The 22,550-nt window shown below is 39.5% G+C and overlaps 3 protein-coding genes across 5 annotated transcripts in view; 1 reads left to right on the top strand and 2 right to left on the bottom strand.

The window, feature by feature from the left end:
- Positions 1–4,886, bottom strand: part of LOC137985182 (ribonuclease kappa-B-like) — a 6,326-nt gene extending 1,440 nt beyond the window's left edge. The window contains exons 1-4 of one of the 3 annotated variants that reach the window (XM_068832705.1): positions 4,779–4,886; positions 4,587–4,684; positions 3,732–3,827; positions 1–148 (exon numbers count right to left, since the gene is read on the bottom strand). The exon at positions 1–148 is cut by the window's left edge and continues 1,440 nt beyond it. In XM_068832705.1, coding sequence (XP_068688806.1) covers positions 136–148; positions 3,732–3,827; positions 4,587–4,684; positions 4,779–4,850 — 279 coding nt within the window. In that variant the 5' untranslated portion in view covers positions 4,851–4,886 and the 3' untranslated portion in view covers positions 1–135. Of the gene's footprint in view, positions 149–1,910; positions 2,413–3,731; positions 3,828–4,586; positions 4,685–4,778 lie in introns of those variants that run through there. The other 2 variants (XM_068832706.1, XM_068832704.1) reach the window with 2 other exon arrangements.
- A 364-nt stretch (positions 4,887–5,250) lies between these two features.
- LOC137984673 (solute carrier family 22 member 15-like) lies at positions 5,251–11,055 on the top strand. Its single transcript, XM_068831911.1, has 2 exons — positions 5,251–5,844; positions 8,864–11,055. The coding sequence occupies exons 1-2, from the start codon at positions 5,295–5,297 to the stop codon at positions 9,802–9,804; spliced, it is 1,491 nt and encodes a 496-aa protein (XP_068688012.1). The 5' UTR covers positions 5,251–5,294; the 3' UTR covers positions 9,805–11,055.
- A 4,059-nt stretch (positions 11,056–15,114) lies between these two features.
- LOC137984674 (lysosomal phospholipase A and acyltransferase-like) lies at positions 15,115–22,330 on the bottom strand. The gene is made up of 5 exons (XM_068831912.1): positions 22,165–22,330; positions 20,534–20,690; positions 19,163–19,374; positions 18,495–18,677; positions 15,115–15,736 (listed from the first exon to the last, which is right to left on the bottom strand). Exons 1-5 carry the CDS (start codon positions 22,286–22,288, stop codon positions 15,168–15,170), a joined length of 1,245 nt encoding a protein of 414 aa, XP_068688013.1. The 5' UTR covers positions 22,289–22,330; the 3' UTR covers positions 15,115–15,167.
- Between the last annotated feature and the right edge of the window lie 220 nt (positions 22,331–22,550).

The following is a 22,550-nucleotide window of genomic DNA, read 5'->3' as shown; positions in this document are numbered from 1 at the left end:
GGATGAACTAATAAAGACAAACATCTCCTTTAAACAACATGATACACGTACATTAAGTTGAATTTATATCAGTAAATTTTAAAGCTAACAATGTTAGCGAAACTCTTTTGCAGTAACTTGGCTCCTACACATTCTTTACGTCACAACCCTGAAAATAACATCAAAACAACTTAATATTAAAACAGTATACCTGACTTTAATAAGCAATAGCAATGCCTGAACAAAACGTGTCAAGAGTTTTCAACAATGCACCTTCCTCGTGTTACATACGTAATTATAACCTATGAAATTTGATTTGACATTTCCTTTGTCTGGCATCAATAAATATTGTCAGTGGTATCAAAAAATATTGTCAGAAAAGGACTTAAACAAATTAAATCAAAGCTGTAATGTATTACTAAAAATAATTTTTTAAGTACAATAAAATAGTTTTACTTTGTTACAATACAGTGCATACATGTATTTTATCATATTTAGTTAAGTCACAGTCCATCCCGTTCTTAATAAATTGTTTAATAGTCACACAATACGCCATGTTCACCTACATGTCCCAGCACTCAGCAAGGTCCTTTTTGACCTATGGCTGTTTTTGCTTAGGTGGCCTTATACACCACAAGCCTTTTTAAGAGACATCACTGCCAAGCCGGCCACTTCTGCTGGAAAGAACACACTCACAGAGGACAGCCACAAGACCGGGAACTTCATCCCTTACTGTTCTCGAATAGTGTGTGGGTTCTTTAAACATGGAAGATATTTGTGAGACGGGCCTACAGTTTAAAGTCCTTATCCGAGAAGCCCTGAAAGTTTAACCGTTTTCTCCTCAGTTATTTTAAGACCCTGAATGTTGGAACGGTCAGAGTCGAACTCACGGCCTCCCACATGGCAGCCCAGTGTTCAACCAACTGAGCCACCTGTGCGCTATATACGATAATAATAAAATTAAAGATAATCTTGTTCCAGATCACCATTACCACAATCATTATTTTCCTGGCTTTTCTTGCAAAGTTTTTCAAGTTTACATGTATATTAGACAAACAGAAAAAAGCCAAGTGAAGGAAAAAAAACTAATAGTTTTAAAAAAATATATTTCTGCTGGGCCACCTGTTTTCAATTAATTTTGGTAAACAAATTAATGATAAAAAGTTTTAAATCATTTTTTAAAGTGAAAAACAATAAAAACTATGAGGAAACAAAAAATTATTATTTTCTCTCCTATGAATTACACTATGTCAAAACTTTTTCCAAGAGTTTAAGCCTTGTTTGCAATAACAAAATGATATTAATATTTCATTGTTAGTGATACATTTAGTACAAGCACTTCTAAAAAACCCAATACTAAAAAACCTTGGAACATTAGTAGTAGTTAAAGTTTTAAAATGTTAACAAGACTGTACAAATCAGCAACATAAATGAAAGAGCCAGCTACCAGTCTTTGCCTTTTCTCATATTTTACTTCATATGAATTTTTTTTCCCAACAATTAAGGAGCACTTGTTACTTACATGAATAATTAAACCTTCTAACCATTCTTAGTCAATCAGTGAACAGAAAAAGGGCATCAAAATGATCTTATGATTGGTTAAAAAAAAAGGATCACATTGTTTGAATTATTTATGAAGTATATAAAGTCAAGAGGTGAAACTGCTAACTGCAGCTGACGACTGGAACCCATCATCACAGTGACGATTATTGTTTTGAAATTAGACAATGAAAAGATACTTTTCACGACGCATTATAGAATTTGGTAACTTTATTGAAAAAGTGATGTTTTTTCTCTGTTCATTAACTTCTAGATACCGCAAAAATAGTGAAGAGTGCAATAAAGAAAGTCCTCTCTTTGAACAAAAATGATTTTCAGAAGGGTTACAATATTATGACAGGCAAAATGGATAGACATGAAAAGTTCACACAGCATTTTTCAAATTTTAATACGCTATATTCTTTACATCCTCGATACAACAATAATAAACTAATAATTCATTGGCAGCCATTTCAGAAAAATCCAATATTCTGGTAAAAATTAATGTTTTACCTTCCATAATAATTCAACTTTGAAAATTATAAAAACTAAAAATGAATTTTACAAAAATAACTGTAAGAGCTTCTTTTAGGGTAAAAATGAATGTCTGGAAATTGAGGTGCAAAATTTCAAATTACAGTGTAACTCAAAGCCCGTTATTAACTTGGTTTCAAAGTAAAGTGAAGATTTTAAGACAAATTTCACAATAATTGTCAGGTTGACATAAAACATCTACATGTATTATATTGCGAGTCAAAATTGATTTAATAAATAATTTAAGTAACTTCCATCTTGTGTCCTGAATGTATTTATTCTACTATAAAGTCAACTGATTTTTAACAAGAATTCCCTATGATCATTGAGCTTTGGGAAAGTCTTGCTCAAGTATGCATCCTACAGAGGTACAAAGAAAACTATGTTACAAAAATTAACATCAACCCCACACATCAATTACATGATCACGACAATAATTATTGTAAAAGTGTCATTAAACTTCTCTACAATAAAAAAAAAAAACAGAATTTCCCAAACCGAAGTACTTAATGTTTAATAAGTAAACACAATATCAACAATACAGTATTATTATCTTTATAGTACTCTATACCTTTCCAAACTAATCAAGTCTACAAAACCAGTTTCACAATTTTTTTTTAAAATAATTCAAAGAATGTAATTACGGTATTTGTACATAATATGTAATGTAATATTGTTGGGGGAGGGGGTGGAGAGCATTCTTACCACTCCAACATATACTGGTATGTTGCCAGTAATGACAACAACTTTTAGCTACATGTACAGTGTAGGTACACTGGAGTAGTTAAAAAGATTTAATGATTAGGTTTACTCAAGGAGGATTTTGTATGTATCCCAAGATGCATTGCATTTGAGCTATTATTATCAAAATAGTTTGATCATTTTGATCATGTGACAGTGTTTCAAGATGAATGCCGTAAAAGAATGGACCACTTGATGTGAACCCCTTCAAAGGAAATCATTTTTGTGGTTTAATATTATTGTGTAAATGTAGAGGGCACATTACAGTACACTGTATTAAGATTTCCCCACCTGAAGGTCAAATTTGTTTTAAGGCCACTTTTCCTTCATGTAAGAATTGTCAGAATGAAGACTACTAGTTGCCTTTTTCATCTCAAATATGACTGTCCTTGTCAGTTTTACAGGAGTCACATGGGTTTCTTGCATTACTTGCAAGAAGTCACAAATCAATGCTGGATCAGACAGGTAAACATTAGAAGGTAAAAGACCTTATTTTAGAATTCACTCTTCCTGATGAACTTAACTGTGACTGAAAATCAGAAGCCAACAAGAAAATTACCCAATAACCATGTAGTTCCCGGTGTTGTGGTCTGGTCTTTCTGGTCTGGATAGGGTAGGGTGGAGCATAGGACCTCGAGTCCTGTTCGTGCTCCTTCCCTCTGGGCAGGTTTGCCCAGTAGAAGAGACAAACCAGATGTCTCGTAAAAACAAAACAACCACAGCAGGAAGTACACTTGATTATTAAGTGTAAATTAACGCTACAAGCCAAAAAGAAAATCACTGAATACACGTAACACCTATTTGTAGGAGATGTGACTTCATGTACCCCATCACTTTCCTAGTGTGTGTGATTATTATTATTTCAATGAAGCATCATGGGAGACATACATTGTAAAACCCTTCCTTTGGTCTAATTTTTAGTAACAGATGCAACTTACAGTTTCTGTGTGTCGCCCATTCGATTGTTCACCCATTTTTGATGCGCCGAGAAAATTAAGGTTAGAACATAAATTCCTGCTGCTATGAAACAATTCCTGAAGAGATAGAGGTGAAAAAATTTTGTTACATGGATTTAATAGCATGTTTCAAAAGTGTTACCAACAAGCTATACCACAGTTTCCCTTGCTTTTCAAACTTCAAAGCAGTTTGAGTGCTACAGTATGAAACCAAAACCAAAGTAGGCTCCTTGAACCAATGACAGCAATCTTTAAGAAGACCACATACACGTACATGCAACCCATGCATCTGATTGGCTGAGAATACAAAATTAATGTCAGCTTTCCTGTTGCTTGGTACTGTAAGTATGGAAGCATGGCTTGAGTTGGTATGGACCACATCGCGTAAAATTGGGCCTTCCTTACCCTAATTGGTCTGCATTTGCATTTATTAAGAAGAGCTGTCAGCTTTGTATCAAAACATTTCAAAGGCCGTGTATCTAAGCACTCTTCTGTTACATGTAAATAGCCTATTCGGCATTAGATCCTGCAGCTCGTACGCGTACACAGGACATAGAGTAGTAACGCCAAAATGAAATAACTTTCAATAAATCAGGCTTAACTACATGTACTGTACAGAATACAAGGCCACCTATTTCCATATCATTGAATAACAAAAGCTCCCATTGTTGTGTGTCTCGTTCTACAAAAGCTTCTAGCTAATTTACATGTGTTGGCCCTGTGTGGCCCTGTATTCTGTAGTTGCTCTGACCACTTCCCCACAGGGGCTAGAATTACTTGTAATAGGTGGATTTCAACTACTTTTGCTTTTGAATTTCAATTGTTTGGAATACAAACTTTGCAGACGACTTGTATCCACTCGGTTCATCCATTCCACTGGGAATATCTTCTATGAGTGCTACGCTACGTACACTGAAAAATATCCCCAATAAAATCTGTAGAGAGAAAGATGAGCATTTAAATGCACCGTGGATTTTTGGAATAAATCGTTCTTTAACCTTTGGGAGAAAAATTTGAAAGCATTCTTACCAGCATTATGATGCCCCATATACTTAAAATAAAGCAGCAGTTTGCAAGTTTTGGACCACAAATTCTAATCATTTTGGCGCAATGACTCCAAAATGGCCGACCTAAACACTCTCATGTGATACAATTGCCTCGTTTTCATCAAGCTCCAACTCACCCCTTCCTACCCCCTCCATAGAATTATAAACGCTCAAAGCTATTTTTTCACACGCTCCACGGTTTGGAAAAGCGTCAACACGATCGAAACAATACAAAGAGAACAACATGGAGACTCTAGACACTTGAACCTCGGGTATCTTTGGTATTCGAGCGTGCAGTAACCTTTTCCAGACTGAAGAAACATGAAAAAAGGCACTTTGTGACAATCTGACACTCTCCTAGGTACACCCTACCCTCGCGGGGAGAAAGTTGTCCCCAGACAGACAAGTGGGCAGCTTGGGCAACTCGCCCCACGTTTCCTCGGTGTTTGTTCATTTCCAGTTGATTGATAACAATAGTGACAACTCATCAGGTATAAGCATGGACTTCGACGGCGCTCTTGGACAGATTGGGGAATTTGGCTGGTACCAAAGAAAGATATTTGTCTTAATCTCTCTGGCAGCAGTACCATGTTACTACCAAATGCTACTGCTCGTCTTTGTGGCAGCGACGCCAAAGTGGACCTGCCCGGAGGACAGCAAAGCGAATTCGATTCCATGCAAGGACAATTGTTGCACTCCTCGCGGTGGTATATGCGATCGGGCTTCTTTCACAACGAACTTCACTTCGATTGCAACCGAATGGAACCTCGTTTGTGGTGAAGCATACAAGAATGAACTAGCGCAGTCGATCTTTATGGCGGGCACGTTGATCGGAGCACCATTAATGGGTTCATTGGCTGATAAACATGGACGGAGAAAGATTTGGGTCATAAGCTATTTCCTGTCTGGCGGTCTGGCATTTCTTTCCGGTCTTTCGCCATCGTATGGAGTGTTTGTAGCCCTTCGATTTGTTGTTGGGATGTTTGCCGGCGGAGCAGGGCTAATTAATTTTGTACTGTGCACCGAATCGATTGGTCCGTCTTATAGAGGTTAGTTCCGGTTTGTTCCAATGACTTCAGAACACCCGGTCACTATTGTATTTTGAAAGCAGCTTGGTTTGAAGAACGAGTCGTATCTATTCATGTGCAAGTAAGTGGCCGGGTGTTCTAAAGTTTAGCGGGAGTTCAGATTGCTCTCCATCCAAAGTGTCTATCTGCGGCTGGTTTGGCATCGGAAAAAGCAGATCGGCCCAAGCTCGCGTTACGCGCGAGACGTGACTAGGGAGTTTAAGCACGCACGTTTTTGAGACGCGAACGGCAACCGGAAGTAAACTGTTTTCTATTTTAACTTGTCTGTTCACTACCACATTTATAGTGATAAGGATCTTTCCTCCATTAGAGATCATTAGGTTAAAAATCTGGGGGACACTACTGTCCTGACACAGGAAATGTTCTCTTCCGGTTGCTGTTCGCATCTCAAAAACGCATGTGCTTAAGCTCCCTAAAGCTCCCCACTGTCAAAGCGTTGTGTCAGCAACAATGTTAACACAGACCTGTGTTCCTCCCTGTCTGATCAACTTGCCGAAAGCATTATCCTTTCGGCTCAAACGAGAAAGATTTCCTTCAAATTTCTAGACAAGACAGTTTTTCGCCAATGCTTCTGCTCAGCTCTTCAACTACAGGACTGATATTAGGGATCTTTCCCGCATGCGATATCCCTCTGGCACACAGTCGGATCCGGTCCTTGAAAATATAGCACTTTCCCCACAGTCCATGCGCACAAGCTTTGGCAGACAACTGTCTGGTCTCGAAATGTGCTGGAAATCTTTCTCATTCGAGCCAAAAGGATAATGTTTTCAGCAAGTTCATCAGACAGGGAGGAAAACAGAATATGCTCTTTTCGTTGGAAGGAAAAGCTGCACAGCGAACTTGCTTTTTCTGTGACAAAAAGGCTTTTGAGTACATTTCTCCATGAATTGCTTTGTCCAGCCTTTACTTCATCTCAGGAAGAGTACAACAGCCTCTTAAACAACAACGTCCCAAAACAGTTAAAACAAGCTCAAAAACAACAAGACAAAGCAAAAGAAACAAGATGAATTAGCTAACTTGATTCGTTCATTGATAACTTTTGATAACTTTTCACTTCTTTGCTTTTTTGTTGTGAAACTAACTGAAAAAACTAAAAACAATTGTGTAGAGCAGTGTTGTCGCTGACGTGATGCTTTGACAGTCGCATTTCTTGCGCATAACTGATATAAATTTGAAAAAAGATGGGCTAACGTTTTTCAAATTTACCCAAATTCAATCCATTTCAATCCTCTCCAGTTTTGTCCTTCCATGTCCCTTCTTGGCTTCCCTGTGTTTTGTTAGAGTTCTTCTATAGTTTTGAACAGTTATTTTGATACCGTAGAATCCCGGTTATAAGCCCCCCCAATTATAAGCCCACCTCTCTGCTAACAGAAATTTCCTCCCGGTTATACCCCTGTTATACCGGGTACCGTATACAGTTAACAATAATTAGGCCGTACATTAGCGACATATTTATTATTATAAATCAATTACAGCAACGGTTCTTTAACAGAAATTTCAATGAATCGTATTCCATCAAAGTCACAACTAAACTTGATCTCTGTTCCACTTTCGGTTGCCAGTTTATTTGTTGAGGTTGTTCAAATCCCATAAAGAGATCGTTCTGCCTTACGTAGTTTTGGGGTACCTCTGTGCAGCCCCGTAGCACATTGACAATCACACAATGACAATCTGTTATTGTTGCAATTGAAAGTAGACATGATTAAAATTTTCATTTTAATAGAACGGATTTTAGACGTTTTTTTCCTCCCTATTATAAGCCCCCCGGGCTATAAGCCCCCCCGATTATAGGCCCACCCAAAAACCCTTACGAAATTGTATAAGCCCAGGGCTTATAACCGGGATTGTACGGTATTTTAGTTAATTCTATGACCAATGGATCAGTGCTGAAAATGCCTAAAATTGCATGACATAGCCCCTTTAAAGCTGCTCTAATGCTATTCTCCTGACTCTTTCAAGGATGTTCACGCAAAAATCTTCCCACACTGAATTTTTTTCGCTTGAATTTCGCTTGAATTTCTGACTTGAAGTTAGTTCATAAGTTACAGGCAGTGTGGTCCAGTGGTTAGGGTGTTGGGTTTGCATGCGGCTGCTCTGGGTTCAAATCCCGTTCTAGCCTCTGGCTTGGATTTGTTTCCGGTTGTCCCTGATTCAACTCCACCATGCTTTGTAAATAGCCAACTGGCTGCCTCCTGCCAGTTGGGGTTCTTAATAATGTTTCTGTTAAAGTTTGAATAATTGTTACTTTCACCTTGTTAACAGTACTAGTGGAGTGCCTGTAAACTAGCTTAATAGCTATTAAAGTGTACTTCCACTATAAAGAAAGCATTTACATTTTTTTTTACATTTACATATTCCAAAAATGAAAAAATTGAGGGGTCACCAACTCTGTTTCAGAGAAAAAACAAGGGAAAAATGCCTTAATTTCAATAGATGAGTCCTGAGATGAACACTGTATCCTGATCTGCTCATCCATCGAAAATCATAAAAAATTATTAATAATGATGTTAGAGTGAACGTCTCTGTGCATAGACCTATAGCAGTGGATTTTTTAGATAGCTGCATGCCCTTGGGGGTGTCATAAACGGTAGAGTTAATCCTCAACAAATGTTTTCATAAGCGCTACCTGTTGCAAACCTTTCACGCATTTTCCAAACTTTGAGCCCCTACTCAATGAGCTACTTTTTCCAGACCTTTTCCACCCTCCCGCTCACATCTCTTCAATGTTTCATCATCAACTGGAAATAAGTGTGCCATTCTTTTGCCGGCCTAGAATGTTGATGCCATGTTACCTAAACTAATGCTTGAAGTAATGCGTAACATATTATGGTCACGTTTCCTGCACGGTAGAAGTTGCGCACAAATAATTAGCGGGAGCACCCTTAAGTGTAAGGGGGAGGGGCTGTGGTACCAGTGTTGGCCGGAGGTCAATACCATGTGCAGCCATATTCTAACCATAATTAATGTTGTTACACTGCAGGTTTTGCAGGAACAATGTTGCAGATATTTTTTGCTCTTGGTGTTGCTTCCCTTGGTTTGCTGGCATATCTCATACCAGACTGGCGAAACCTGACCATTGCCACATCAGTGCCTACAATTTTTGGCTTTTTTATACTCAATCAAGTCACAGAATCGCCTAGATGGCTGGCGTCCCAAGGGAGATATGAGGAAGCAGAAGCTATTCTACAAAGGATGGCTTCACAAAATGGCTTATCTGCAACTAAACAAGTGTCATTAAGACGGACAAAAATGTCTTCAAAGACTGGGGCGTCAAGCAGAAGCTATGGAATCCTAGACTTGTTTACGAACAGAAATACTACTTTAATAACACTCATCATGATAATTAGTTGGTTTGCAAATAGCCATGTTTACTATGGGCTCTCCCTCAATGTCAAAAATCTGGGGGGAAACATGTACGTTAATTTTATCCTTGCAGGTCTGGTAGAGATCCCCTCTTATGTTTTAACAGTCTTTCTTCTAAATTGGTCAGGTCGTCGAAAGTCATTGTTTTACTTTATGATGGGTGCTGCTGGATCTTGCTATATGTGCATGAAGCTGCAACAGCAAGAAAGCCACAACCTCATGTGGCTGTCAGTTGCTGCTATGTTTGGGAAGTTTTGCATTTCGGCATCATTTGGTGTTGTTTATGTTTATGCTGCAGAACTGTTCCCAACAGTGATCCGCAATGTCGGTATGGGAGTAGCCACAGTTGCATCACGTTTTGGTGGAATTTTATGCCCATTTGTGGTGTTGATGGGAGAGCAAAGCAGATCCTTGCCAATGTTTATTTTTGCTTGTATTTCGTTAGTGGCGGGATTAGCCGGCTTGAAGTTGCCAGAAACTAAAGGACGCCCTATGCCTGAGACAATGGAAGATTTGGAGAGATTGCAACATGATCATTCTAAAAGCGGTATTCGTTGACATATACTTGGGTGTGTTTTCTATGTTTTGCCAAAAAATCACTTATTTTATTCCTTTAAGTTAACTGATTCAGTCACCCATTTTGCAAAATGGCTTTCATGATCAATGTTGAAGTCGGTCAACCTTTGATTTACCCACAGTATGATATCCAGTGACGAACACAGTCTTACGCTAAACTGTATTTAACAAACAATACATACATGTAAATTATTCAGGACATGAGAACCATGCAGTATGTGACAAGTGACAAACTCACAATATATTCAAGTTAGTAACCCTAACAGGGTGCCAGAGGGTTTTTCTCTAAGGTCTTAGGAAGCAAGTCAGTACATAAATTGGTGTTTGACTTTGTCACTAACACAGTGCTTCCTCTGATCATGAGAAAGTTTCCCTGGTACCCTGGATATACAATTTTATCATATAGATACTGAAGAAAGACCAGGATTTCTCTTTTTACTAAAAAATCACATCTTCACCACACGCAGTGAATGTATCATTTTTATCTTTCACATGTGAGGATATAGCTGTCGTCATGGTAACGAACACGATTAACCAATAAAACGCGAGCCTCCTTTCCGTTGTACGATACTTTAAATTTGTACTTTAATATAATTCTTCTCAACTACATTAACATTTTTATTGCAAATTTTACATTATCATGATTTGTTTTTCATAACTTTCATATCTTGTTTCCTGTTACACAACATGCGTGTTTTAGTGGTTGTTGAACAATTTTTCATCATTTCGAAAATGAATAAAACAAGTTGTTTTAAATCTAGACATTTCATCAATATCTATATAATAAACAGAACATTACATGGCCGCTTGGGGATACTAATTTTATCTTCTCGTGCTGAAAGTATCTCTCACTCGTTCCCTTCGCTCTCGTTCGCTTCGCTCACTCGTGAGAGATGCTTTCAGCACTCGAAGATAAAATTCGTATCCTCGCAAGGCCATGTAATATCCTCTGTGTAATAGGGATACCTATTGACTGTACATGTAAGTATCAGATGTTAGGAATTATATTTCATCTGAGATAAATATGGCTTCAAATAGTCAATGCATCAGATCTGCCAGTTTAAAGGGGCACTGTTATGCTAAATTTGCTGTTTTTATGTCAAAATGGGTAAAAATGTAAATTAGTACTTTAGTTCACATGTACAACATTCCTGTCAACGAACAGACAAGATATGAAATGTATTTAGGACACAAAGAGCTATTCGTATTTATAATTTTTGGTGTCTTTCTGAAGACTCTGTCTCCAAACTTGCTTTTTCAAGTTTCAATTCATTTCCTCTCCATCCTTGGCTGCAAACAACAAAGAATAGCACTTCAATGATCATTGGCAACAAAACTACATCATTATGTTTTGGTTTTCATTGACGCAAGGACGTCTTTTAGTTTTTGAAGTTTGGCTAAAATAGCGTAACTACTGCGCCTTTATGTACTTTGTTATTAGATTCATGATGATTCGTACAAAAATAATGATAACTGTTTTAAGTTGTTTTTTTTTTTGGTGTTTACCACACAAGTGATTTCACTTGAGAAGTGAATACCAAGTACTATTCATCTCTGATCAAAGGGAGACCGCCTGCATGCAGGCTATCTCCCTTTGATCAGAGATGAATAGTACTTGGTATTCACTTCTCAAGTGAAATCACTTGTGTGGCCCAGACCTAGCCGCGCGAATCCAAGATGGTGACCTCATTACGAATTCCGGTTTTTATCGACCATCCAACCACCTGCATGCAGGCTAAAAGGGAGAAAAACAAAATGCTTTCCCATTTTGCTTCATTTCCTGCTGGACATCACTAAACCCAGAAACAGCAAAACACCATGTATGACCCCACCATATATTGAATATGAAACAACAAAGGTTAGATTTTTGAGATAAGGCCTAATTAGGTGTTTGTTTGTGTGGAATGATGATGTATGAAGAAAAATTTAGAGTAAATTAAAAGACCCCCACCTATTAGGACATTTTTGTCCTGAGTTACAGGAAGGAGTATATTTACAATAGTGACCACAAAGTCTCTTACATAATAAGGGTGAAAAAAATTATGACTTGTTAATTAAGTACTTAGAATTCAATCATGGTTTCATTATGTAACTTATTGCATTTACCCCTGGGGGGAGGGGATAATCCCTTCTATGGGCTATATAGGTATGTGCAGTGCCAAAGGGTATGGTTTTTTAGCGGTTTTGGTCCGAAATAGGGTATCAGTTTTGACCATTTCGGTCTGAAATAGGCCTAGGGTATGGTTTGTCCACTCTAGTCTTGAACTGGGTATGTCTTTTAGACGAAGCTACATCTTCATCATTAAGTGATAAAACCATTTCCAAATGTCTACGCCAACCGTGTATCCTACGTAATAAAGGCGTATAAACATTGCCTTTAAGATTGGTCTGACCAAGGGAACTGATTATAAGACAGGTTTGAAATGGGGTATTGATTTAAGGATCAGGTCTGAAATAATATTAGGGTATCAAATTTTTTATCAGGTCTGAAATAGGTAGGGAAAATCACAGATTTTGGTCTGAAATAGGATGAGGGTTTCAGGAAGCCTGCCACACACCCCCAACCAATTTTTCTGGAAGTAATTCCCCCCCCCCCCCCCCTCCCCCTTCCCGGCATTTACCCCATGAGAAATGACTGAACTGTATTTCTTAGCTGGAGAGTTGTTTTAGGCACACTGTTCCAAAGTTTGAGCTCTGGTCAGTCTTGGATATCAGCTACCAAATACAGCAATGACTAATGTTACGTTTTATTTGGGTATCGTGTGCATTATGTCTATACATTATTGTATACGTGCTTTTAAGGACGGTGCCTACTAATTAACAATATTTTTGCCCCGGTGTGTGATTATGCAGGAACTGTAGATCTTAACAAGTGTTATTAAAATCCAAAAAGAAAATTGAGGGTAACCACGCATTTTTCAAAGATAATTCATGAATAATATTTGTAACAAGCTTTAAAATACAAAGCAATGTATGGCGTTATTTCTCAAATTAAAACTTAATTATCTCTCAAAAATGCATGGTTACCCCCAATTTTCTTTTTGGATACCAAGATTACTTACTAAGATCTACTTTCTCCGGATAGTTTTAAACCGCGCAAAAATATCCCTGTAAGTAAGCATCACCGATATGAAATCCGAGTATCTCAAGATGCGCAGAACGTATGCGCAATAACAATAGTAGGCACCGTCCTTAAGTTTGAGGTGAATAAAAGGGTCCCGCCGTCTTGATCAAGTTTCCCAGTTTATTGAATACACAACAACTAATATCTTTCTTCAAGCCTTGGTATTACTGCGTTCATAGACGGAATGCAAAAATGATCACCAATAGAATATTATTTTATTTTAGTGCCAATTAGCATTATTAGCTTTCAATGAAATCATATATGAAATGGATCATATATTGAACTGCGGATATGAAATAAAGTGAAGCTGTGATCCTCGCAGTTAATATGAACGCAATTTTTGCAATTTCATAGAGAAGCCTGAAAGTTTCAGGAATTCAACAAGGTTTTTAGGCTGCGTCCCCGCAACCCATGTAAACTCTCAACTTGATTTTTTTACGATTTCTGTACTATTCATAAAAATAGGCAAACTAAGTGGCACCTCAACTATTTCCAATCCAAAATCAGAGACGTTTGTATGGATTTTGAAGCCTAAGCCGGCCATACTTTGTATTTTAATCTAACGCCAGACGATTTTACTCGTCAATGGGGAAGCCCCAGGAGTCAATGGGTTAAAAATATCAAACATCATGTGATGGTGTCAATTTTCGATTGGTTCATATTTGAAACTCGCCCCAGTTCCCTACGCAATTCCGGAATGGCCTATACTATGCCATCTTGGTCCTACCTGAGCCCTACCTGCAGTTTTTTATGTGACTACTGTGCATGCGCGTAGTCACTTATTGCCATTGTATCTTGCCATCGTAGATCTGCCATCGCCATCGTATTAGTTTTTCCTTGTTTTTCCGATGTTTTTCCGAAAGTGAGAGTGTAATGTCAATAGAACATTCTTCGGAGCCAATCCGCATACAAAAAGAGCCAAAGTTCGGACTCTGCAAGCAGTACGATGATTTGCCGATAGTTAGCTAGCACGAACGAAATGCTCGGGTGCCTCGTGGTTCGCAGCTAGATGATGATCAGTGGAGGACAACAGTTACTTCTCGCAGCTTTCATGTTTTGTTTCTAACCGTGTTACGGCGTTTAACGAATCTGTTGAGGGAAAACATGAGCCTCGTCCACCTTGTAGGAATGTTGAACCCATTTGGGTGATAAACAAAGCTTTTGGAGTTTCAAGTAGCAACTTAATTGTCAAACTATAGGAGGTTTTCACAGTGACTTCATGAAATTCGCAAGGTCTTCTGAAGTTTTATCCATAGGAGGTACTTTTGAAGATGACCTGGAAATAAATCTAGGTCAACTAATAGATGGATATAAAGCTACAATTGTAGGTCCAGTTCCACGACGTCTTCCGTTCCGAATATACAGCGCTTTGAATTTCTGAAAAACATTCCTATTTCTTTGAAAAAATGTCTATCGCTATGAATGTTGGCAATTTGGGCCTTTCAAGTACATTAAGTACATGAGAGATGTGTTCATACACATATTTTATCTCATGACCGAAAAGTAAGCATGTTCATCGCCCGGGGGTTGGGGGGGGGGGGGGGGGAATACTCCCATATAAAAAGGGGAGGAGTGCTCGTCTTCTCGTTTGGGCGTGTAACACCCCCTGCACCATTGTCCTAGATCCGCCCCTGCTCTCAATCTAGGTTGTCAGCTCATATACCGTATGGCCTAATTTGGAAGCTGATTGTGCTAAGTGTCGAAGCGTTCAGAATTAAGTGAAAATCTAACAAAACAAGTTTTCAATTCTCGCTTGTTGGATGAGACTGATTATAGGCAACGAGGTTGGCTATTTACCATCTCATATCCAAATTGTGTGGTTCTTTGAAACAAGAGAATTTAGTAATATCAACTCTGTCAGCCGAGAAAGCCTTTTGGACGAGATTGAATAAGTAAACCACCATAGGGAAAAAAGCTGAACTCTTTGTCGCAGCAAATAACGAAATTGAATTGCGTTGTTTAAAAATAATTTGTGGGTTAATGTGAAGTTGCGTAGCGAGTAGGGGCGAGTAACTGGAAAAACTACACAAAAATTAATTACAGTACCATGACACAGCCCCCTTTTAGTCCCAAAATCACAAGAGTCTTCCTTAGTTAATTACTATAAAACTTAAAAAGGTATTTCAAATTGTTTATGTTTGTAAGAACCTTTCTAACACTGAAACTGCTCTATTTTACCAGCCGGTAACTTTATTTCAACAAAATTTTGGTTAACAAGTGTTTAAATTAACAATTTTTTTATATAGTTGTGCACGTCTTCGTTGCTGAGTACGCCATTGTGATTCACAGAGGGATATGTTTGCTGTGTAACTGGCTGCAGCTGCCGCTGATTCCATTTACCGCAGGCCTGTAAGCTCCGTATATTGACTGTACCGTCACCGTTGCCGTAGGATACCTTTGGCTGAGTATCTGGGAACTCGCCCTTTCCAAATGTAAAACTCTCGGCCGTATCAACTCCAGTACCATACAAGCAATAGACGGTTACGTTCGGAGCATGCGCAGTCAGTGGATACAAAGGGCGCCCCACCAATTGTCGTAGTTTTATTCCAAGAGGGAATCCGATGTCTTCGAAGAACTGGTCAAAGTCGTTTATGGTGTAATTGCGTCCTGGAGTTTTGGCCAAGATTTCATCCCGTGACCACAGTTCAGGGCTGGGAAGCAAGAAGATATTACTTGTGTCCGTGCGCTGCTCACCTCTAACAGTCAGCGGATTCAATATGAAATGCGGGACTCCGAGGGTATTCCCAGAGGAGAACAGACTGACTTGCTCTGCTGTCCCGCCCCATACTCCTGATGGACAAATCATTTTGAGAATTTAACTCAGTGGTAACTAGATTTTATCACCCAAGAGTAAGATTTACCCAAACTGGCCTAGTCCCCATCACCAGCGCGTCAGATAAGTGTTTACGTTTAAACCAAGTTTTTTGGGAAAATAAACAACAGATCAAATCGGCTAAGCCGACGTGGTACATGTACCCAATTCAAACTGTTTGGGAATGGCCCATTTCCGAGTTGCTGTTTGTCTCGGTTTCGAAAATAGTCTTGGTGCTTAACTATTGAAAGGAAAATGAGTTTGACTTGCATAAGAATACGCAACTCATTTCAACTTGAATGGCTGTGCACTTGGACTCGCTTTGAAACTGAGGCCTGCAGCAACTCGGAAATGGGCTAATGAGCTATTGTTCCAGTTATTTCATTCTCATTTAAATATGAATGCTACATTATAGAACGTTTTCACATGACGTCACGGCAGCCATGTTGGTTTTCCAAACTAATCCTCTGGGAATTGAACTCTATTTTTATGTTTTAGTCACGTGAGTGAAAGCGCTCTATAAAACAAAAGTCTTAACCCCGGGAGATTTGAATTGGGTACACCATTGAGTTAGCCTTTTGTTCTATTGTTTATTTTCCCGTAAAAATTGGTTTCAAAATAAATACTTTTGTGACGCTGATGGGGACAAACTGGATACCAGATTCTTGCACTTGGGTAATGGACTCGTGGTGAGATCATCACTGCCATAGATGGTTTTCACTCACGTGACTTGATAGCCATTTTGGTGTACCAGACAATACAAAATATTTGCGCATAGTTTTCATAAAAATAGAGTTCAATTCCCAACGAAGAGAATGTGTATTGTTCTGGTGCACCAAAATGGCAGCTGTGACGTCACGTGAAAACCATCTATTAGTTGACCGAAGAAAGCCTGAAAATTTCAGGGCTTGAACGAATCTTTACGTTGTTCAGCTACCTGCGTTGATCTTTTCAATTTTCATTCATTCTATTCTGCGGTCTAAATAGGTTAAACTTCCTAGCATATTTTATAAATATCGAAAAATTGACTAAATAGCGAAGACGCAATGGAACGTTAGCAATTTTCACAACGAAGGAAGTGTTAAAATTCAAATGCTGTTGCACTTTGCGATCTTAAGGCCCAGTAATACGAGCAACATTTTTCGAGCAACTTGTCGCGCAACAATGTTGGATTGCAAGTTGAGATGGTTTGTTGCGCGTATGACCACCTTCTTGCGCAACAAATTTTCGTGTTGCAAAAAGGAAAAGCCACGCCTACTATTTGCAACATAAAAATTTGTTGCGCAAGAAGGCGGTAATACGCACAACAAACCAGCTCAACTTGCAACGCAACATTGTTGCGCGAAAAGTTGCACGAAAAATGTTGCCCGTATTACTGAGCCCTTACAACTAAATCATTCAGCGCAGCGCGGATGTTTCCCATAAGTTTTTCTTTGGAAATTATTGCAATTAATAATTAAGTCTTAAGACCAAGAAACAAGGGCGAGTTACCACGGGATGTTAGAATTATTTTGGAGGAGTGTGGAGTGCTCGTCTAGTGTGTTTTCTTAGTGTCAGTTCGAAAAAATAAAGAATATTTTCAAAGCAAACGTGAACCAACTGCAACTTCCTCACCGGCATTTTCCTGTGCTTTTTCCGCCAGATACATGTATTTCCGGGAGGCATACTGCCCAGTAGGCTTGGATAAATTCTGCTCGTAAAATGGCTTATTCTGCCTGCCGGCCTCCTGAAAAAAAACTTATTCTGCTCGAAATTCTGCTCGGACACCCTTATTTTGCTCGAATTCTGCTCGGTATCGGAAAGGGATGCTGGGCCTAACCCTTTCAAACTAATTCGATATTCGTTATGCGTAGCAAAATTATAATTCATATTACTTGAGGTCAAATAATCAAATCACACACAAAGTATTTTCTATTTGTTTTTTTGTTTAGTTTTACACTTTTCTTACAACCGTTATGCATGTACAACTCAAAAATTGCTAATTCTTCTCGAAATTCTACTGGCAGAATTTACCTAAGCGTACTGCTCAGTGGTTAGGGCGCTTGCCTTGAGATTTGGAAATCCCGTGTTCAAGACCGGTTCCGACCACTCGTTGAATTTGATCCTGGTAGTCGCTGGTTTAACTTATCGCCTTATAGCCAACTTGTTTGCCTCCGGCCAATAGCCCTTATCGGAATTATCAGCGGTTTTGCCACTTGAACGAGGCTAAGGGGTCATTTTGTATCGAATTGACCCTTAAGCCTCTTTTGCATGTAGTTCTAAACAAAAGAAAATGAGCCCTGCAGGCTCAACTCCAATAAGGACCATTGGTATTCTCTTACAGTTGTTATTGTTTTGTTCTGTCGTTTCATTGATTGTTTCATTGGCTCTGAAAAGCCCCCATCAGGAGTGGTCAATGAGATTTGTTATACCTCCCAACTCAAATACGTTTTCTAATTGGAGGAGAACGTGTCACGTATCATGGGCCGAAAAGCCATTTGTAAACCTGCCAACTGCTTGTTCAGGAAAGCCGATCTTTTAACATGTTTTCAAGGTAACAAAAAGCAAACTGACTGTGAAAATTGACTTCTCAAATCCTCTCCGTTCTTCTCCGTTCTTGAGATACAGAAGGAATTATGACACCTGAAAATGGCCCGTAAAGTTTCGGGACTTTAGAGAAACGGGTCCCTTTCGTAAGTGAGGTCTGTTGACTTGTTGTCAATTTTATTTTGCAACTGACATCCAAACATTACTGACCTGACAGGGTAATCCACTGGAAAATGTACTTGTCTTTCCAGCTGTTAGGCTGTTTATTCAGGAAAACCAGAGTGTAAGGACATCCTAAACTGTGACTGAGCAGCGTGATCGTCTTGTTGTTGTTTGCTGAGTAAGTTTCCTCGATGAGGTCCTTCAGCTTTGTGAAATACTCTGATTGTGACTCTGTAGAAGTTATTAAATTGATAATTAGTTTCCTGCTTTTAAACACAGCTCTTTTTCCCATGGGGCTTTGCTAACCGTGGTTGTTTTCCCACGGCGCTTTGCTAACCGTGCCCGAACTGCGTTCCGAAAGAAGACCTTTCGAAAGCATGCAACGACTCTGGGAAAACGCACTTTAATTCTCAAGCTTATAAAGCAGACCACAAGCGGCTCAACTTCGGAATACCCGAACACTTATTTGCACACCAATGGCGTGTATTTCTTCAAAGAATGCCGCTTCAAGAACACGATAGTGGCCGGATATTCTGCAGTTATTTCCAAGTCCTCAATCAAATCAAACGTAAGCGAATAATTTCCTGGGCCCCAAGTTACTAAATCCGTCTCTCCTAACCCTCATTTAGTCGCTTGTTTTTGCTCACAAGGCATGAAATCTCGGGAAAACGCTTGCTCACAAAGGTATTCTGCGGGACAAAAGGTTTATAGCTTACCAGGCCCGTATCTGAAGTCATATGGTGCTGCTCTGACAGTCACACCTCGCTCGTATCCCCAAGACACCATAATATCTGTCATGGGAGCAAAATAGGCCACCAGATTATCTGTATCCAGATGGTCAATTGTGTCCGTGTTACCAAATCCGGGAACTCTTGTTTCAACGCCTGGCGCGTTCTCGACGGTATTTGTTTCCTCGTTATACACAAGTCTGATTTTTGTTGAAAGAAAACCAATGTCTTAGTTGTAGTCTTCCGCAAGAAAAAATAACCAGACAGAGAAGGAGATAAGTGGATATGGCCGGGCCCGTGAATTTTACCCACGTTATTTTTAGAAACGACAGTCATATATACATGACGTCATTAAAAACTCACCAGGCCTTGGTTGACACATAAGTCCGTGACCCAAGAGTAAGATTTACCCAAATTGGCCTAGTCCTCATCGCCTTTAGAAAGGTGTCTATTTTTAAACCAAGACCACATCTGTTCACAGATTTCTTTTAACTTGGTAAAACTTTAGTGAGATCGAAGTTTCTTCACCTTAGTGAGATCGTTTGCCACTGTATATACAGAAAACTGAGTGTCTCACCTTATTTTAGAGTATCCATTCGCCCTTGTCACACGGCGGCCATATTGTCCCGGGAGACCAAAAAGGCTTTGTTTTACCACGCCAAGCCTCGCCCCCATGATTTCCACTGCGAGGCTTAGCGTGGTAAAACATATCCCTTTTGGTCTCCCGGGACAATATGGCCGCCATGTGACAAGGGCGAATTCTAGCAACAACCAATTCAAATTATTTTGTTGACGCGTACAAGTTTTAGTTTTTATGCAAGAGTTTTTTGTATTTTTTAACGAGTTTGTCATTTTTCCGGTTTATTTCTTCGGATTAAATTTGAACAAGAGAAAATGATGGGACAGAGAGGGAGGCTCCCGGTCCAGCCCTTGGGATATGTCATGTCCACGAAAGTTATTTTTAGACGAGCGTAAGTCTTCCGAGACGTCCGCATGCAGGCCAACCTCGGTCCGATGTTTGAAAGAAAATAAATATTCATCAGCCTTGCACGTACGTCGTCATTTTCTCTTTTCACTAAGAACCTGAGAGCGAGGCAAGACTGTATGCGGACGTCTCTGAAGACAGAATTCCGCTAGAACAAAGACTTCCGCTCGTCTAAAAATAACTTTCGTGGACATGACATATCCCGGCCAACGCCCTGAGCCTCCCTCTCTGTCCCCTCATTTTCTCTTGATTTGAAGTTTTGAGCTAACAATTCATGGAGAATTTTTCTTAACAGAAATATTTCAAATCTTCCAATGGTGAGTTCTTGTTATCAATTCGTTTACTATAGCTATATGTACCAAACCAATTTATACCTCATGTTGTCAACCCAGCAGTTTACGGCGAGAGGCAACAAAGAGGTTTTCTTGAGCCATAAAGTAAAGTAATCCGATGTCTTTTTGGTGCAATACCAGTGTGGTACTTCCGGTTTGTTGATCTTTGCCTGCAGTTGACTTCCGCCTGTACCGGGCACTGATAAAACCAATAAAGTTTTAATGAATTTAGGTCATAATTACACTTAAGAAAAAAAAGTACAATATCCTTCAAGTCTGCGTGATAGGCGTTTGACACGCAAATTCAGAGAACGCGCGCGAGACGCGCGCGCTGTTCGTGGTAATTATCATTCGCTCGATTCCATCCCCCTGTATGCAATCGAACGCCTGCTACACTGGTTGAAGGGAGGCACGGTTGATTAGGTCGACCGCATCCTTAAAGCAAGACATCCCGCTATAATTAGTTTCATGCCCTTCCTGCTAAGTAAGCAGAAAGTGAGCGAAATTTATTTGCATCGCGGGAGGCCACTACTCAGGTCGAAAACACGTCAGGCTCCGCTTAAAGGTAAAGTCTGCTACGACCCTAGTGCCCATCAGGCCGGCGCTTATCTCCGGTTACTGTAGCATGAAGCGACTAGGAGTATTTCTACTCCTCCCTGGATGCGATGCTAGTCTATCGCTCCGCTTAGTCTCCAAAAAACTGCTAACTTGAGAGCAGGCCCCAGTCATGGAGCTTGACTTACCGGTCACGGTCTCAACCTTGTTCTCAGGGTCTCTCTTCTCTGCCTCCTTTGTAGGTGAGGAGACAAAGAGAGGGGAGATCGTTGCGTGACACTGCTACCGGTCTCGTGATTGGAGCATGATGTGACAGTTCCTGACTATTGCGTAACGTTCAGTAAGCTGAGATTCCCGAACCTTTGTACTCTCGAATATTTTCTTTTCTTATGTGTAAATTCCATTGTTGGTCAAGAAAAAGGCCCGCGCAGAGGCCTGTTTTTGGTTTTGTGCGTTATCCAGTTATAGCTTCTCTGTATTCTCGACCTTGGAGTTTTAAGTAACCAGTTTGGCCATTTGCAAAAAAATTAAAAAAAAAAACAAAACAAAATGGTTTATTTGTACCGCACATAAATAGGGATACATGAAATAAGAGAATCAAGAGGTCACCTGATGAGCTCCTGAAGAGAAACGAATGTTTTTTTTCCCCTTTCGGAACATAAAGCTGTCCCAACAGACGAGCGACAGCAAAATCTACAGGTTAATTGTCTGAGACGTGATTAGATTACGTAACCTTTCTACAAATAAGCAAAAAATAAAATGCAAATAAAGCAAAAACGGCTTTTTAGGTTTCTCGTAATAACCATTTTGGCTAAGTAAAGAGCCTCTTGAGTTCTTTTAGAGTTTTGTCTTTGCCGCGACAAATACAAGTATTTTATACCGTTTCTCTGGTGTTCAGGTCATGCATGGTTGCAAAATCCTCCCGGCAAATCAGCAGTAGATCAGTTTGCGCGAGAGCAGTGATTCCAGTATTGAGTCCTTGTATGCCTTTCTCATTGTTTCTAATTTAAGACGACCCTTCTTGTGAAACTAAATAATTTGGTGTCGTTATTTTTGATGCGCAATAAGGAAGAGTACTTAACAATAGAGCCTCAGTAAAAACAAGAATTTTACGTTACCAATTACTACTGGCGTCTTGATTTCATTTACCGGCGGAGTTGGCTTCTGTGACATCCAAAATCCATTAGCCGAAAAGACAACACAGACAAGAGTCATTAGATGTAGTTCACTTCTTATCAGCATTTTGGAGGGACGAAAGTGATAGCCTTTGTCTCGTGTCAGTTTATAAAATAACACGTTCAATGACGTACTTAATGAAAAAAGTTATTCAGTCATAGACCAGAGCCATTCCACTTCAGTTGTTAAGAGCCGTGAGAGAAATTGCACTACTGAACCTTAGCTCTCGCGTTACACAAGTTCTGTATGAACACTTGACCCCTGGAGTGTTTTGTCTTGCATTATTTCGGCAGGACTGGCACGATTCAAGCAGAGTATTGCTTGTCAT

Source organism: Montipora foliosa, chromosome 14, assembly GCF_036669935.1.
Source record: "Montipora foliosa isolate CH-2021 chromosome 14, ASM3666993v2, whole genome shotgun sequence".
Classification (NCBI taxonomy): Eukaryota; Metazoa; Cnidaria; class Anthozoa; order Scleractinia; family Acroporidae; genus Montipora; species Montipora foliosa.
Note: the sequence above shows the minus strand (reverse complement) of the source record. Positions and strands in the feature narration are given on the sequence as shown.